This window comes from Heterodontus francisci, chromosome 43, assembly GCF_036365525.1.
Source record: "Heterodontus francisci isolate sHetFra1 chromosome 43, sHetFra1.hap1, whole genome shotgun sequence".
NCBI lineage: Eukaryota > Metazoa > Chordata > Chondrichthyes > Heterodontiformes > Heterodontidae > Heterodontus > Heterodontus francisci.
The window spans coordinates 31,213,168-31,232,206 of NC_090413.1; the positions used below are offsets into that span (position 1 = coordinate 31,213,168).

General features: G+C 42.9%; 1 protein-coding gene across 2 annotated transcripts in view; it reads left to right on the plus strand.

Moving 5' to 3' along the window:
• The window catches only part of LOC137355816 (tumor necrosis factor ligand superfamily member 14-like), a 164,627-nt gene that overhangs the window by 19,521 nt on the left and 126,067 nt on the right, over positions 1-19,039 (plus strand). Inside the window, exon 5 of one of the 2 annotated variants that reach the window (XM_068021378.1) lies at positions 2,056-2,153. In XM_068021378.1, coding sequence (XP_067877479.1) covers positions 2,056-2,153 — 98 coding nt within the window. Of the gene's footprint in view, positions 1-2,055; positions 6,152-19,039 lie in introns of those variants that run through there. The other variant, XM_068021377.1, reaches the window with a different exon arrangement.

The following is a 19,039-nucleotide window of genomic DNA, read 5'->3' on the forward strand; positions in this document are numbered from 1 at the left end:
GCATTATAACAGAGTTCAATACCATTGTGTTAGTGGGGGGATGAATTATAAAGGTGTTTAGTATCTCTACAGGGAAGATGCATTTTAAGGGGGTGCAGTATTTCTTACTGACAACATTACTGGAATATTCAGGGGACGTTGTATCTCTCAGTATGTTCCGATAAGGGGGTTCAACATCTGACTATTTATGTATCTTGGTTAGGATTGATGACACTCCTGGATTGTCCAGGAGTCTTTTAGAATTGAGGATTGCTCTCCTGGCTACTGCTACTAGCTGAGGATAAGAAACGTCATACAAAGGGGGAAGGGGAAGAGTGTGTGTGGGTATGAATTTAAAGCTGAAAGATTAACCTGCAGTATTCCAATTCCCCCAACAATTTCAATCACTTCCATGGAGTCCTGAAAGAGTGACTGGGCAGATTGGTCATATAGGGGCAATTGTGGAAAGGATGTTAGAGGGGTGGAACCTGCATAACAGTCGAAGACAAAGGGTGGCAATGTTGAGAAATTATAATACAGGGAATTAAGAGAAATACAAGGAATGTGAACATAAAAGCATTTGGAAGAGCAGGTTCTCTCAGTAGAGAGGAAAAAGATCATCAGTAAGCCAAAAACAGCTTAGGAAATGCATTACCCAGACTTACTTTGATTTTTAAATGTTATAAATCATCTCACTAAAATCATTATATTCCACAAAATCTATCAATCTCAATATTGATATTTTCAATTGACCCCTAACCTTAGCAACTTTGTTGGGAGAGAGGGTTCCAGATTTCCGCTACTCTTTGTGTGAAGAAGTGCTTTCTGACATCAGCTTGCCGCAATTGTATAGAGCCTTGGTGAGATCACACCTGGAGTATTGTGTACAGTTTTGGTCGCCTCATCTAAGGAAGGATATACTTGCCATAGAGGGAGTGTAATGGAGGTTCACCAGACTATTCCCTGGGATGGTGGGATAGTCTATGAGGAGAGATTGAGGAAACTGGGCCTGTATTCCCTAGGAATGAGAGGTGATCTCATTGAAACTTAGAAAATTCTTACAGGGTATGACAGGGTGGATGTAGATAGGACGTTTCCCCTGGCTGGTGAGTCTAGAACCAGGGGACATAATCGTAGAATAAGGGGGAGGCCATTTAAGACTGAGATGAGGAGGAATGTCTTCACTCGGAGGGTGGTAAATCTTTGGAATTCTCTACCCCAGAGTGGTCAAGACAGAAATTGATGGATATCTGGATACTAATGACATCAAGGAATATGGGGATAGTGCAGGAAAATGGCGTTGAGGTAGATGATCAGCCATTGAATGGCGGAGCAGGCTCGATGTGCTGAATGGCCTACTTCTAATCCTATGTTCCTATGCACCTTCTCAAGGGCAATTAGGGATGGGCAATAAATGCAGGCCTAGCCAGCGACGCCCACATCCCATGAATGAATAAAAAAAATGCACCCCTAACTGCCTCACTCTAATTCTATACTCCCTTGTTCTAGACTCTCCCACCAGAGGAAATAGCTTCTCTATCTACTCTATTAAATCCTTTAATCATTTTATACACCTCCATGAAATCACTTTGTAATCTTCTAGGAAATACAAGCCTAGACTTGGTTAAAGAGGTAGGTTTTAAAGACTGTCTTAAAAGAGAGAGAGTTGAAGAGGTTTGAGGAAGAAAATCCAGATCTTAAGGCCTAGATGGCTGAAGGGAGGGCAAAGGAAGTGGAGGATGCACAATCGGCCAGAGCTGGAGGAATGTAGAGTTCTCAGAGAATTTTAGGGCTAGAGGAGGTTACAGAAATGGGGAGGAGCAAGGGACTTGAACATGAGGATTAGTTTTAATTTCAAGGCATTGCTGGACAGAATTTTGTGTGCAATAGGTTACAGGCAGCAGAGTTTTGGATGAGATCCAGTGGAGGGTACAAGCTGGGAGCTGGCCGGTAGAGCATTGGAATATTGGAGGTAATTAAACCTTGAATGATCACCACAGATAATTTGTAATGGTGGAAAGGGTGATGGAAGCTGTCTGATTGGAACAATATTTATAGATGTTCTTATTCTTGCAGGATGTAACTGTAGTACGTCTGAGCATGACCGACTGCAGTGGGAGCACAACAAAGGGATCGCCTTCCTGCGTGGAATTGACTATAAGGAAGGAGCTTTGGTGATTAAAAAATCTGGACATTACTTCATTTATTCTAAGATCCTATTGGGAGAAATAAGTTGTGATGTTGATAGAAATGGGTTTCTGAAGCAGACAGTATTCAAGGAGGGAGCAGCATATCCAAAACCTATTGAATTAATGGCTGTTCGGAAATTCTTCTGCACAGGGGAGAATGCAGACCAGTGGCAAGACAATAGCTACTTGGGTGCAGTATTTGAGTTTAATGAAGGGGATCATGTGTTCATTAAAATAACAGATAAAAGCCTTCTGAGAATCTCCAATGATGCAGAAACATTCTTTGGCGCTTTTATGATTTAATGTGTCTGTCACACTTTGTTCATTTGTCTCATTCAGTATATGAACACCTACTGCAAACGTGTGCTCATTTCCTGCTTTGCTGATGTGAGAGTCTGAATGTACCACTCGATAGTGATCAACTAAGGACGTATTTTTGCTTTTACAATGGAAGCATTTACTCTGAAACATGACTTGGAAAGGCTCACGTAAATATGTGCCACTTCTGTGTGCCACCATTATATGTAGTATCTGTCCCTACTGCTTATTCATCCTCTCATGGGAAATGGACACATGCCCATTTAATATTAATCTAATAATAGATGTTTTATAAATCTTTATTTATTGCTACTTCTCTGGAGTTGCCAGGCATTTTATTTCTGTATTACAAATCACAATCCCCAATTAGTCCCAGACTGAGAAAACTGTTCAGTTTACTTTGGGATTTATAAAACTAGGGAACAGAGATATACCTACTGGTGATGGAGTTGAATCCTTTACCTTTAAAATTAATTCTGGGGATGTGAGTGTCAGTAGCAAGGTCTGCATTTATTGCCCATCCTTAGCTACCTTTGAACCAGTGCAGTTCATGTGGTGAAAGTGCCCCACAGTGCTGTTAGAGAGGGAATTCCACAATTACGACCCAGTAATGTTGAAGGAATGGCAATATATGTCCAAGTGTGAGTTGGAGGTGAACTTGCAGATGGTGGTGTTTCCATGCACTTGCCCCCCTCGTCCTTCTAGGTGGTAGAGGTCACGGGTTTGGAAGATGCTGTTAAAAAGTCTTCGCAAGTTGCCAGCGGTGCATCTTGTAGATGGTACACACTGCAGCCATGGTGCGTTGGTGGTGAAGGGACCTGATGTTTGGGGTGCCTATCAAGCAGGATGCGTTGTCCTGGTGGTGTTGAGCTTCTTGAGTGTTGTTGGAGCTGCACTCATCCTGGTAAATGGAGAGTATTCCATCACGCTCCTGACTTGTGCCTTGTAGATGGTGACGAGGCTTTGGGGAGTCAGGAAGTAAGTCACTCTGCAGAATACTCGTCCTCTGACCTTCTCTAGTAGCCAAGGCATTTATCTACCACTGCCTTATTGTTTGTTCTCACAGGCCTTGCCTCAGTGTATGCGTCCAAAATCCCTTCCATTTGTGCTATCCCAATGGGATTATCCCCTTCATATACAAAAGCAAAATACTGCAGAGGCTGGATATCTGAAATAAAAACAGAAATTGCTGGAAATACTCAGCAGGTCTGGCAGCATCTGTGGAGAGCGAAACAGAGTTAATGTTTCAGGTCTTTGACCTTTCATTAGAACAGATGCTGCCAGACCTGCCGAGCATTTCCAACATTTTCTGTTTTTATTAACCACTGTTCCAGAAATGCTACCTTTTAAAAAAATCTATGCTGTCCTTAAAAGACTCGCTACCTTATTCTGCTCAGTCCCAACAAGATTGTCTACCTCAGATAACATACTTTACTCTGCACTGTTCCTTTAAGACTTGTTCCTTTACTCTATTCCATCCTGACAGAACTGCCCATCTCAGCTGGACATTCTGTTGGTTACATGATGTTTCTGAGTTACCTCGTCCCTGTATGTGATACTAAAGTTTATGTTCTGTACATTGCTGACTGCCATTTTATATTTTTGTGGTTTAGTATTGTATTAGCTAGCAAACATGAAATAAATTTTTAAATATATTTGTTTACTGTATTAACCTTTTTAAATTGAAATGAAATCCCATTTCCAACCACCCCTGCCGCTCCAAATTCCTTGAACGTGTTGTCGCCTCCCAAATCTGTTCCCATTTTCCCCAGAACTCCGTATCTAAATCCTTACAATCAGGTTTCTGCCCCGCCACAGTACAACAAAGTCACAAATGACATCCTATGTGACTGTGACAAATGTAAACTTTCCAGACTGCAGCCTTTGACACGGTTAAACAAACCATGCCCCTCCACTGTCGTCCAGCTGGGTGGGACTGCTGTCACCTGGTTCTATTCTTATTTATCTATTCGTAGCCAGAGAATCACTTGCAATGGCTTCTCTTCCTGATCCTGCACTGTTACTTCTGGTGTCCCTCAAAGCTCTATCCTTGGCCCCCTTCTATTTCTCATCTACGTGTTGCCCCTCAGTGACATCTTCCGATAGCACAGCGTTCATTTTCACATGTACACTGACAACACCCAGCTCTACCTCACCAACACCTCTATCAACTCCTCCACTGTTGCTAAATTATCAGACTGTTTATCCAACATCTAGTACTGGATGAACAGAAATTTCCTCCAATTAAATTCTGGGGAGACTGAAGCTATTATTTTCAGTCCTCACTCCAAACTCCGTTCCCTAGCTACCGCCTCCATCCCTCTCCCTGGCAAAAGTCCGAGATTAAGCTCGTCTGTAACCTCAGTGTCACATTTGACCCCAAGATGAGCTTCCGACCTCATACTCGTGCCCTCACTAAGACTGTCTATTTCCACCTCCATAATATCACCTGGCTTTGCCTGTCTCAGCTCATCTGCTGCTGAAACCCTCATTCATGTCTTCGGTACCTCTAGACTTCACTATTCCAACACTCTCCTGACTGGCCTTCTACATTGTACTCACCGTAAACTTGAGGTCATCCGAAACTCTGCTGCTCCGTCAACAGGACTCTCACCAAGTCCTGTTCACCTATCACCCCTGTGCTCGCTGACCTACAGCGGCTCCCAATCAAGTAATGTCTTGATTTTAAAATTCTCATCCTTGTTTTCAAATCCCTCCATGGCCTTGTCCCTCCCTATTTCTGAAATCTCCTCCAGCCCCACGATCTGTTATATCTGCTCTCCTCTAATTCTGGCCTTTTGAGTATCCCTGATTTTTTGCAGTCCACTGCTGGTGGCTGTGCCTTCAGTTGCCTAGGCTCGAAGCTCTGGAATACCCTCCCTACACCGCTCTGTCTTGCTTTCCTCTTTTAAAAGACTCCTTAAAACCTACCTCTTTGACTCAGCTTTTGGTCATCCGATCTAATATCTCCTATGTGACTCTGTCATATTTTGTTTTATGATGTTCCTGTGAAGCGCCTTGGGATGTTTTATTATGTTAAAGGCACTATACAAATATAAGTAGTTGTTGTTGTGAAATGACTTTTGGTGACTGCACCAGGCAAGTTCTGCATTTCAGCTTCAAAGTTGGTCAGTATCTGATATTCAGAATCTTATTTAATGTTTATTGTAGTTTCAGGTGTAAATGCAGGATTGATAGAAGTTTCTCAGACACTCTACCCCAAATGCTAGAATATTGCACTCAGGGTAAAACTGTGTGTGGTTTCTGCTGGAAATTGATCCTATCCAATTAGTGTCTTAGTTCATGACCAGGGTGCTGTCATCATATTCAAGACTTTATTGTCTGGCTGAGTACCCAGAAAAATCCACTTTAAAAACCAACATGGTGGTGTGGTGACTGAGATCAGTTTCATCTGCAAGGTCAGCATCAGCTTCTCACATGACTCTTCTATTTCTCTTTACTATTACAATTGGTGACTGTGCTGTTGTGACACAGATCACATCATTCTTTCATTTGCGTTAATGTTTGTTACAGGATGCAATTGCTTTGGTGGCAATCCACTCCTGTCAATCAGGAGTTGAGAATGTGTTAGATTGTTTAATCGTTCAGCTTTTACAAAATCAATACAATGTAAATATTTGGTTTTAGATTATTTGAAGAAAGTTTTATCCACAAATATAATATATTTTGTAGGTTATTGTAATGAGTTACTGTCTGCAGATTTTTAATAAATTTTCAGAATGAAAAATCATACTGTTAAGTTCATTCATAAATCTGTCAAAGCAAAATTATTCTAAAAATGCAGCAGACCCACAGTAAACACCAACTGTTCAATTCCTTCGCAGGTTTGAAAGTGGCCAATAAGAGAACAGAAATCAGTTGCTGAAGTAGTATGTAAAATAGTGGAGAGCAGTGACCAGTGAGACTCAGGTTGTACAGTTCACATCGTAACAACAGAGTACTATAGCACCAGCTAATTTTTTTTTAATTTCCAAAATATACTTTATTCATAAAAATCTGTAAAAAATACATTGCCAAACAGTTTCAAACAGCACCAAAAAATACAAACATTGCAAGGGAGATCAGTTTCCTTCAATACTGTCATGAGTTTCTTCACAACCCTTCCATTTCACATTTGTCATGCCAATTACATTTTTAAATTTACAGCAAATGAAAATGTTCCCGATACAGTTCGAGGGGTTTCCCATTGATCCAGCCCCTCAGTTCAGCTTGGTGGGGGGACCTTACACTGTGGTCTTTCCCCATTGAGCCTTTGCTGTGGCTGCCCCAAGCTTTAGTGCGTCCCTCAGCACGTAGTCCTGGACCTTGGAATGTGCCAGTCTGCAACATTCGGTCGTGGACAACTCTTTGCGCTGGAAGACCAGCAAGTTTCGGGCAGACCAAAGGGCGTCTTTCACCGAATTGATAGCCCTCCAGCAGCAGTTGATGTTTGTCTCGGTGTGCGTCCCTGGGAACAGCCCGTAGAGCACAGACTCCTGTGTTACAGAGCTGCTTGGGATGAACCTCGACAAAAACCACTGCATCTCTTTCCACACCTGCTTTGCAAAGGCACATTCCAGGAGGAGGTGGGCGACCGTCTCTTCCCCACCACAACCACCGCGGGGGCATTGTGCGGAGGGGGCGAGACTTCGGGCGTGCAGGAAGGATCTGACGGGGAGGGCCCTTCTCACCACCAGCCAAGCTACATCTTGGTGCTTGTTTGAAAGTTCTGGTGATGAGGCATTCCGCCAAATGACTTTGGCGGTCTGCTCGGGGAACTATAGTACCAGCTAATTACTACAGCACTACTTCACACCAGCGCACTAGTGCGGTACAGCACACTGCCATAGCCCCAGGTCTGTATGACACATTACTATCTTAGTGACAGTTTTAAATGTTTATCACCTGCTGTGTATATCTAGCAATGTGTCTTTCGGGACTGCGCATACTGTAGGATGACTGAGTGTATTTGCTGGCCATGCAGCAATGTTCAGGATGTGTAAAAATATTGACCAGCCAGTGTAAAGCTATGGTGTCTAATGATAAACCATGATACTGACAGTCACCAACACCTACAGCCACATCTGGAATCCTCTAACATTACATACATGGAATTTTCCTCAGCATTTACATTCCCAAAATCCATTTCCACTCTGAAACATTGCCCTCCTCTTCCAAACTTCACCCTACTGTCACTCCAATCCTCTTTTCTCACCTCAAGGCTCAACTTTTCTAATGTCCCTCTGATTGGCCTCCCAAGATCCAATTCATTCTGATCTTTGCTGTCCGCAGCCAATAAAAAAGACTTGCATTTATATAGCACCTTTCACAAACACAGGACATCTCAAAGCGCTTTACAGCCAATGAGGTACATTTTGAAGTGTCGTCACTGTTGTAATGCAGGCAACACAGCAGCCAGTCTGCGCACAGCAAGCTCCCACAAACAGCAATGTGATAAATACCCTAATAATTCCTACTTGCCCATTACCCCGGTCCACACTGAATCCCACTGGCTCCCCATCCTCTGTGTATTGATTTTAAAATCCTTACTTCATTGACATACTTCCGTAGCCTTACTCTATTCCACCTCTGCAGCCTCATCTATCCCACTGTGCCAGTTTGCATCCTCTACTCTATTTAGTCCCGACTGCTGTGCTTACCCTCTTCCACCCCTTTCCCATAAATGGCAGAACTTTCACCTATCTGGAATTCTCTTCCCAAACCTCACCCTTTTGCTCCTCTCTCCTGACCTCCTCGCTCCTTACCTCTTTGATGGATCTTTAAATCACCTCTCCTAACCTTGTTCTTATTCGCTTTATGTCTGATCTATCCTTTGTGAAGCAACTTGGGTAGCTTTGCTATGCTAACGATGTGGAATAAATGTACAGTATTGTCGTCATCTGCATTGTTCCGATCATCAATTGCTGTTTTATGGCCTTAAAAAGAGTAGAGGATTAGCTAAAGCCAAGTGGTTTTAGCCACAAGGCAAACAAGAGTTACATTGAATTGGATACGATTAACCTGTGAGGTAGAATCTTACTGTAAGCAAAAATGGAGTTTCAGAGGGCACATTTCAAATTGTTTGCAGGAAGGGACATACCGAACAAGGAAATCATTCAGTTACTGAGAAAATCAGCTATCCTTGTTCCACATCCAGCACATTAATTCTTTTGAAATGAATCATTAAATTGTAATTCCCCAACACGCATATTTAAAAACCAAACTCACTTTCTATCAACATTTTTAATCTCACTGAGGGTTTTGATGTCAATCTAAGTAATTCTTTCTTTACCCACATACCATTTGCAGTTAAATGATAATGTTGATGATACCTGCGAAGTACAACACTCTCCTTTGGAGTCAGTTCAAAAAATATAAAAAGACAGCAAAACAAATATTTTTAAATATACTGGTTCTCAATCCCAGACTGACACTGATCTGTGCACAACAATTCCAGCAAAGGCTAGATTCATAAGATTTCAACTCAACCCATCAAAAAGCATAAATTTATCCTCACATCCTGTCTGTGTAATATTCTGGGTGTTACTGGTGATATAGCTGCAGTACTGACTGGCAGACACTAGTAACTGGAACAACATTAACAAAATGATGCAGAAAGATGCCATTTTACTTTCCACATCTGTATATTATTTTACCTGTAAATAATACCAGACAAATACTTTCTGCTTGCACACAGTGCTCTAGTAATGGGACTTTCTCTGCCTTCTATGCATTGTTACCTTTTGACTTGAATATTCCGTCGCAGTCTTGGTCGGCCTCCCACATTCTACCCTCCGTAAACTTGAGGTCATCCAAAACTCTGCTGCCCATGTCCTAACTCACACCAAGTCCCACTCACCATCACCCCTGTGCACGCTGACCCACATTTGCCCCCGATTAAGCAATGCCTTGATTTTAAAATTCTCATCATTTTAAAATCACTCCATGACCTCACCCCCTCCCTATCTCTTTAATCTCCAGATTAATTATGGAAAGCCAACATGGATTTGTTAAGGAAAGGATGTGAGGGTTCTTGAGAGGATGCAGAGGAGATTTACTAGAATGGTTCCAGGGGATGGAGAATTTTAGTTATAAGGTTAGGTTGGAGAAGCTGGGTTTGTTCTCCCTGGAGTAAAGGAGATTGAGGGGAGATTTAATAGAAGTGTACAAGATTATGACAGGCTTAGATAAGATAGACAAGGAAAAACTGTTCCCATTAAAAAAATGGTACAAGGACTAGGGGACAGATTGAAAGTTTTGGGCAGGGGAAATATGAGGAAGAACCTTTTTACACAGTGGGTGGCGATGACCTGGAACCTGTCGTCCATAAGGATGGTGGACACGAAGACGATCAATGACTTCAAGAAGAGATTGTATGGCCACCTGAGAGAAATAGACTTGCAGGGCTATGGGAATTGAGCCGGGGAGTGGAAATGACAGCATAGCTCTGTGGAGAGTGGCATGGACTCGATGGGCAGAATGGCCTCCTTCTGTGCTGTAAATAACTCTATGAAAATCATGTTTAACTAATCTGCTGGAGTTTTTGAAGAGATAACAGAGAAGGTTGATGAGGGTAATGCTGTTGATGTGGTGTACATGGACTTTCAAAAGAAATTTGATACAGTGCCACACAACAGACTTGTGAGTAAACTTATAGCTCATGGAATAAAAGGGAGCAACATGGATAAGGAATTGGCTAAGTGACAGGAAACAGAGAGTAGTGGTTAATTGATGTATTTTGGACTGGAGGAAGGTTTGTAGTGGAGTTCACCAGGGGTCAGTGTTGGGACCCTTGCTCTTCCTGATATATATTAATGAGCTTGGTGTACAGGGACAATTTCAAAGTTTGCAGATGATACGAATCTTGGAAGCATTGTGAACTGTGAGGAGGATAGTGTAGAACTTCAAAAGGACATAGACAAGTTGATGGAACAGGTGAACTAGTGGCAGATTAAGTTCAATGTGGAGAAGTGAGAAATGATTCATTTTGGTAGGAAGAACACGGAGAGACAATATAAAATAAAGGGTTGTTAAAGCCATGTGGTGAGAGGTTCCCACTGTTCAACTCCCACCTGACCCTAACAAGTAATTTTTATTATTAGGGTTTTAACCCCATTGTGTTTTATTTGTCAAATAAACAGACAGTGACAGATTTTCTTGTAGGTTTAAAACAGAATAATTATTTATTGAGCAATATGCCTTATCCTGAAATTGTCACAACTGCACCCACTCACACATTCACTCGCACACACACACACGTACAAAAGAGACAAATAGCGAGGGAAAGGGGAAAATGGTTTGAAGTGATGTAGGGTTTCAGGGTTCACGGTAAAGCTGTTGCATTCTCTCAGTGATCAAGTTCTCTTTAGCTGTAGGTCTGAGGGCTTTGTAGTTTTCTCTGTTGGTTGAAAGTTCTGTTTGAAGACAGAGAATCACCTTAAAATTCACTGCTGCACAAGTTGAAAATGTAGAATTTACAGCAGGGTGCCTTCCTCCTTGGCTTGTTAGATCTTTCTTCCAGCTCTTAGCTGGACAAGCTTTTGGTGATGTTTCTTCCTGGGTCTATCTCCACAGAGCTACCTTTTAAAGTCAAAAATGGTTCACACCTTTGCCTCTTTTGAGAGACAAAGATCTTCCATAGGGTGACTGACAATGGCCCAGGCTGTGGCTGCTTCACACTTTCTTTGTTCCAAAAGAACCCATTCAATTCAAAAATGTCTCTTGATGGGTTCAGGATAGGTATCATTGAAACCTCTTCGCTTTGAATGTATTCTTTTGTCTTTGCCAGACAGTTTGAATATACAAAGCCAGGTCTTTTACCCTTCGGCAGCCATTTTTTAGCACACTGCCCACTTTTTAAAAGTCAATTTTTATCATTCTTCAGGATGAGCTATTGTAGTTTCAATCACTGCACTTTATGTGAGTGTCACAGGGTACAACACTAAAGGGGGTGAGGAGCAGAAGGACCTGGCAAAGTCATTGAAGGTGGCAGGACACATTGAGAGCGTGGTTAGTAAAGCATCCTAGGTCTTATTAATAGGAGCATAGAGAGCAAGAAGGTTATGTTAAACTTGCATACAACACTGGTTCGGCCGCAACTGGAGTACTGCGTCCAGTTCTGGGCACCGCACTTTAGGAAAGATATAAAGGCATTGGACAGAAGGCAGAAAGGATTCACGAGAATAGTTCCAGGGATGAGGAATTTCAGTTACGAAGATAGATTGGAGAAGTTTGGACTGTTTTCCTTGGAGAAGAGAAGGCTGTGAGTTGATTTGATCCAAAATCATGAGGGGTCTGGACAGAGTAGATAGAGAGAAACTGTTCTCACTTGTGAAAGGATCAAGAATGAGAGAGCACAGATTTAAAGTATTTGGTAAGAGAAGAAAAAGTGACATGAGAAAAAACTTTCACGCAGCGAGTGATTAAGGTCTGGAATGCACTGCCTGAGAGTGTGGTGGAGGCAGGTTCAATTGAAGCATTTAAAAGGGAATTAGAGAGTTATCTGAAAAGGAAGAATGCATAGGGTTACAGGGAGAAGGCAGGGAATGGCACTAAATGAATTGCTCATTCGGAGAGCTGGTCTAGCCAAGATGGGCTGAATGGCCTCTTTCTGTGCTGTAACAATTCTGTGATTCTGTGCTCATCTAGTTCTGGCCTCTTTAGCATCCCCAATTTTAATTGCTTCACTGCTGGTGACTATGTCTTCAGCAGCCTCGGCCCTAAGTTCTGGAATTTCCTCCCCAGACCTCACTATCTCTTTTTCCTCAGACTTCTGGGTTTCTGGTCCAAATCTCTGCATCCCCACCCCCACTACATCCTGCCTACGTAACCCTCCCCAGTAAATATCCAGGCCATTATCTCAGTGACCAAGTGGTGGATCGATGGAACCCCAAAGAGATCATGGAAGCAGTTAGTGTTGAATCAAACACGAATTAGATATTTTCAGCAAATATTTTGGTATACACTATATAGATTAATCTGACACATGAAAAATGGCACGTGTAACTTGCTTGGGAGATACAGGCGAGTTCAGACCTATGGTTTTCAAAGCTCTCCACCATTGCAGGCTTTCCTCACCTTCTGTCTGGGTCTGTTGTACACTAATTGATAGGGCTGGATTTTGTCAAAAGGGCTGCGGTTGGACCCTGGCCGGCATTTTCTGGCAGGGCCCAATTAAGAGGATTAGAAGAATTAAGAGGATGGAGGCCTGTCTCCCAGTACTGCCAGCCCAATCAGAGGGCCAGTAGCGGCAGCACCACCCATACAGAGGTATGAAGAAAGAGTTGTCTAAAGCAGGCTGGGAAGATAGACTACAGGGGAAGTCAGTAGAGGAGCAGTGGCAGACTTTTAAGCAGATATTTCATAACACTCAACAAACATTTATTCCAGTCAGAAGGAAGGACTCGATGAGAACAATGAATCACCCGTGTATAACAAAGGATGTTAAGGAGAGTCTCAAATCAAAAACAAAGGCAGACAAAGCGGCGAAAGCTAGCGATAGGACAGAGGATTGGCAAGTTTTTAGAAACCAGCAGCGGATGACTAAAAAACTAATAAGGGAGAAAATTGATGATGAGAGTAAATTGGCAAGAAATATAAAAACAAACAGTAAGAGCTTCTATGGGTATATTAAAAGGAAGAGAGTAGCTAAAGTAAGTGTGGGACCCTTAGAGGATGAGGATGGGGAATTAATAACAGGGAACTGGGAAATGGCAGATAATTTAAACCAATAATTTGCATCAGTCTTCACAGTGCAGGACACAAGAAACATCCCAACAATAACAGATGAGCAAGGTGTTAATGGGAGGGAGGAACTTGTAACAATCACTATCACGAGAGAAAAGGTGCTGGGCAAACTGATGGGACTAAAGGCAGACAAGTCGCCAGGACCTGATGGCCTGCACCCAAGGGTTTTAAAAGAAGTGGCTGCAGAGATAGTGGAGGCATTGGTCATGATATACCAAAACTCACTGGATTCCGGTAGGGTACCAGCGGATTGGAAAACCGCAAATATGACACCCCTATTCAAGAAAGGAGGGAGACAGAAAGCAGGAAACTATAGACCAGTTAGCTTAACATCAGTCATTGGGAAAATGCTTGAGTCCATTATTAAGGAAGAAATAGCAGGACGTTTAGAAAAACATAATTTAATCAAACAGAGCCAACATGGTTTTATGAAAGGAAAATCATGTTTGACAAATTTGTTAGAGTTTCTTGAGGATATAATAAGCAGAGTGGATAAAGGGGAACCAGTAGATGTAGTGTATTTAGATTTTCAGAAGGCTTTCGATAAGGTGCCACATAAAAGATTATTGCACAAAATAGGAGCTCAGGGTATTGGGGGTAATGTGTTAGCAATGATTGAGGATTGGTTAACTCACAGAAGGCAGAGAGTCGGGATCAATGGGTCTTTTCCAGGTTGGAAAGCCATAACTAGTGGGGTGCCACAAGGATCGGTCCTAGGGCCTCAGCTATTTACTATCTACATTAATGTCTTAGAGGAAGGGACAGAGTGTAGTGTATCCAAATTTGTTGACGATACAAAAATAGGTGGGATGGCATGTAGTGATAAGGACACAAAAAATCTGCAAAGGGATATCGATAGGTTAAGTGAGTGGGCAAAAACTTGGCAGATGGGGTTCAAAGTGGGAAAGTGTGAGGTCATCCACTTTGGTAGGAAAAATAAAAAGGCAGATTATTATTTAGATGAAGACTACAAAATACTGCAGTACAGAGGGATCTGGGTGTTCTTGTGCATGAAACACAAAAGATTAGCATGAAGGTGCAGCAAGTAATTAGGAAGGCAAATGGAATTTTGGCCTTTATTGCTAGGGGTTAGAGATTAAAAATAGGGAAGTCTTGTTACAACTGTACAGGGTGTTGGTGAGGCCACACCTGGAGTACTGCGTACAGTTTTGGTCCCCATATTTAAAGAAGGATATACTAGCATTGGAGGCAGTTCAGAAAAGGTTCACTAGGCTGATTCCTGGGATGAAGGGGCTGTCTTATCAAGAACGGCTAAACAGGTTAGGCCTTTATTCATTGGAGTTTCGAAGAATGAGAGATGATCTTATAGAAACATATAAGATTTTAAGGGGGCTTGACAGGGTAGATGTTGAGAAGATGTTTCCACTAGTGAGGGAATCTCGAACTAGGGGACATAATTACAGAATAAGGGGGCACTCATTTAAAACTGAGATGCGAAGGAATTTCTTCTCTCAGAGGGTGGTGAATCTCTGAAATTCTCTGCCTCAGAGAGTTGTGGAGGCTAGGTCACTAAATGTATTTAAGGAGGAGGTAGATAGATTTTTGAAATCTCGGGGAGTCGAGGGTTAGGCAGAGCAGGCCCGAAAGCGGAGTTGAGGCCTTGGATAGATCAACCATGATCTTATTTGTTTCATGCACAAGAACACCAGGATCCCTCTGTACTGCAGTATTTTGTAGTCTTCATCTAAATAATAATCTGCCTTTTTATTTTTCCTACCAAAGTGGATGACCTCACACTTTCCCACATTGAACCCCATCTGCCAAGTTTTTGCCCACTCACTTAACCTATCGATATCCCTTTGCAGATTTTTTGTGTCCTTATCACTACATGCCATCCCACCTATTTTTGTATCGTCAACAAATTTGGATACACTACACTCTGTCCCTTCCTCTAAGACATTAATGTAGATAGTAAATAGCTGAGGCCCTAGGACCGATCCTTGTGGCACCCCACTAGTTATGGCTTTCCAACCTGGAAAAGACCCATTGATCCCGACTCTCTGCCAATCCTCAATCCATGCCAACACATTACCCCCAATACCCTGAGCTCCTATTTTGTGCAATAACCTTTTATGTGGCACCTTATCAAACGCCAGCTGAAAATCCAAATACACTACAATAACCAGGGGGCATAGATTTAAGTTAAGGGGCAGGCGGTTTAGAGGGGATTTGAGGAAAAAAAATTTCACCCAGAGGGTGGTTGGAATCTGGAACGCACTGCCTGAAGAGGTGGTAGAGGCAGGAACCCTCACAACATTTAAGAAGTATTTAGATGAGCAATTGAAACGTCATAGCATACAGAGCTACGGGCCGAGTGCTGGAAAATGGGATTAGAATAGTTGGGTGCTGGATGGCTGGCACAGACACGATGGGCAGAAGGGCCTGTTTCTGTGCTGTATAACTCTATGACTCTAGGACAACATCTACTGGTTTCTCCTTTATCCGTTCGGTGTTTACTCTCCATGAAATCAAACTGTTCTAATCACATTTACCCATCCTGTGCGATATACAACAGTCAAAATCATTGATACATAATACAACATGCTCTAAACTGCCACAGGAAAAATTAAGTACATACATTTTTAAATCATCCTCAGTAATAAACACTTGGCGAAAAACTGTTTGATCATTTTATAACTGCACAAAAAAAGGTTTTGAGATATTTTGACAAAATGCAAACATTTCTTTCCTCCAGGGATGAGGTAAATTAAAGCAATGTTTCTGATGGAAACAGAAGTAATTTTATTCAATTCTTAGGTCTCAAAACAACTGTTTTGAAAGCTCCGAGGCACCAGATCTTATCGCAGATGAGCAAGCAGTTTCTGTTCCAGACTCAGCACTAAAGCGAGGTAGTGAATGGAAATTGTTGACTGTTATTGATCTGAATAAAACCACAGTCACTGTGGCTCTGCTACCTGCACCTTATTGTTACAAACAGGTCACATCTCACATACCTGAATAAAACTACAATTTCCTAATCATCCATCTTACCTCTTTTGGTGTTTTTTCCACTCTGATGCTGTAAAGAGGAACTTTAAAGCTCTTTATATTGTTGAATAATTTTCTGTATGCCTTAGGTCAGTATTTAGGCTTTCAATGAATGGGCCATGTCCATTTTACCATTCAGTTGCCCTGTCTCTCCTGACACTGTTCCAATAGAACACACCAATTGCTCACCTATTGACTTGTTTGAGACTGACAAATTTACAAATGTAGGAATTTTTAGACCTACTGAGGTGGACTTTTACTAATCATTAGTTTTTAAGTTTTGCTTCTGTGTCTGTTGGATTGACCTGGCGGTTTTGTTGATTCAGTGTGTTCGAGTTGCTCAGTGGCTCCTGAAATCTGATTTTAACTCGGAGGGCACGGGGCTGGCAGGGAGAGCATCAAGACCCAACTCGTAGATGCGAGGCTCCAGCCATTTGAACTCATGGGTCTCATTTCAATGCACCTGGCCTGACTCCCAACTCAACCTGGTATCAGTAAGGTGAAGCTGCAGCTGGGGATTGGTGGGAAAGCTACCCAATAGTCAGTTCAATGGACCAGGAAGGGGGTGGGGTGGGGGGAGGGGGGTTGGTGACAGGGGTCATGTCCAGGGCAAGGGAGGCCCAAAGGTTCCATGTGGGGCCCAGAGCACTCCTACTCCTCCTGGCCAACAGGATATTTAAAGTAATTAAATTAACAAACTTTCTCAGCCCTCTCTAGGGCTGCTCCTCATGGCACCATGCTTTTTTGGTGAGGCAGTAGCTCTTGCAAGGCTTTGTCGAGACAAAGTCCCATCTTCACATTGAGAACACCCTCCATTGTGTTGCATTCCACTACCACCCATGCCAAATGGAATAGGTTCAGAAAAGATCTAGCAGTTCAAAGAGGCACTGTGGGCCATCAGCAGCAGCAGAATTGTATTCCAGCACAATCTGTTACCTCATGACCTAGCATTTCCTTCACTCCTCCATCACCATCAAGCCAGATGGCCAACCCTGGTTCAATGAAGTCTGTAGAAGTGCATGCCAGGAGCAGCACCAGGCAACAAAATGAGGTGCCAAACTGGTGAATCTACAACACAACACTACATGTATGCTAAAGAATAGAAGCAGCATGCTACAGACAGAGCTAAGTGATCCCACAACTAACAGATCACAGTGGCGCAGTGGTTAGCACCGCAGCCTCACAGCTCCAGCGACCTGGGTTCAATTCTGGGTACTGCCTGCGTGGAGTTTGCAAGTTCTCCCTGTGTCTGCGTGAGTTTCCTCCGGGTGCTCCGGTTTCCTCCCACATGCCAAAGACTTGCTGGTTGATAGGTAAATTGGCCATTATAAATTGCCCCTAGTATAGGTAGGTGGTAGGGAAATATAGGGACAGGTGGGGATGCGGTAGTGAATATGGAATTAGTGTAGGATTAGTGTAAATGGGTGGTTGATGGTCGGCACAGACTCGGTGGGCCGAAGGGCCTGTTTCAGTGCTGTATCTCTAAACTAAACTAAAGCTCTGCAGTCCTGCCACATCCAAGAATGGTGGACAATTAAGCAACTAATGAACATCCTCAATGAAGGTGAAGTTCAGCATGTGACTGCAAAAGGCAAGGCAGATACACTCACAACTATCTTTAGCCAGACGTGCTGAGTGGATGATCTTCAGTCTGCTCTGGAGGTTCCCCACCATCACAGGTGTCAGTCATCAGCCAAACCCATTCACCCCACATGATAAGAACTGCACAGGACACAGTAAAGGTCCCAAGAACATCCTTGGTTTACTGCTGAAGACCAGAACCAGCTCTGTGTCAAACCAAGCTGTTGAACAGCTATCACACTGGCATCTATTCAACAATGTTGAACACTGCCCAAGTTTGTCCTGTTCACATAAAGCAGGCCAAAACCAACCTGGCCAATTATCATCCTATCAGGCCAATCATCTCAAACATGGACAAATGAGCTGAATTCTAGGAGGTGAGGTAAGAGTGACTACCCTTAACATCAAGACAATATTTGACCGAGTGTAGCTGCCCATCTCCAACAAGAAAAAATATTTCTTTCCTTCCTATCCTGACTCAATTTTTCTCCACTTGTCCAGTCGCTTCCCACCCACGTCTGTGACTCTTTCAATGCCCTCTGTCACTAACAGTTTCCAGAGCCTAACAGTCTCCTTTTCACCATGGTTCCAACTACACCTCCACCCCCCCACCAAGATGGTCTGAGAACTCTGCATCTTCCTTGAATGGAGGCATAACCAGACCCATCCATCAACACCCTCCTCCACCTGGCAAAACTGGTTCCCAGATTCAACAATTCTCCTTCAACTCCACTCACGTCCTCCAAATAAAAGGTGTTGCTATGGGTACCCACATGGGTCCTAACTATGCCTACAAAAGCAAAATACTGCGGATGCTAGAAATCTGAAATAAAAACAGAAAATGCGCAAAATACAACGGCAGCAACTGTGATCAATGACCTTTCATCAGAATCAGTTCTAGCCCTGCTGCCCCACCCACACCCCCATTCCGCCTCTGCAAAAATGTCCCAGGGCGGGATGGAGCTGGTGAACCAGCACGCAGGTGACCGACACTATTTTTAGTGCCCACTTGCCCCTGATCCTGGCTCTCAGGGTGCCTAAAAATCAAACCCGTAAAGAGACTCGAGAAACAGGGATTGTTCCCCTTAGAGGAGAAAAGCTTAAGATTTAATATAGTGTCATGCTAGGCCCCCACCTGCCAAGAATGAGGCACATTAATTTTGTCATGAATATTGATGTTAAACTGTTACTGAAGTGAGGAAGGGACTGGTTAAACA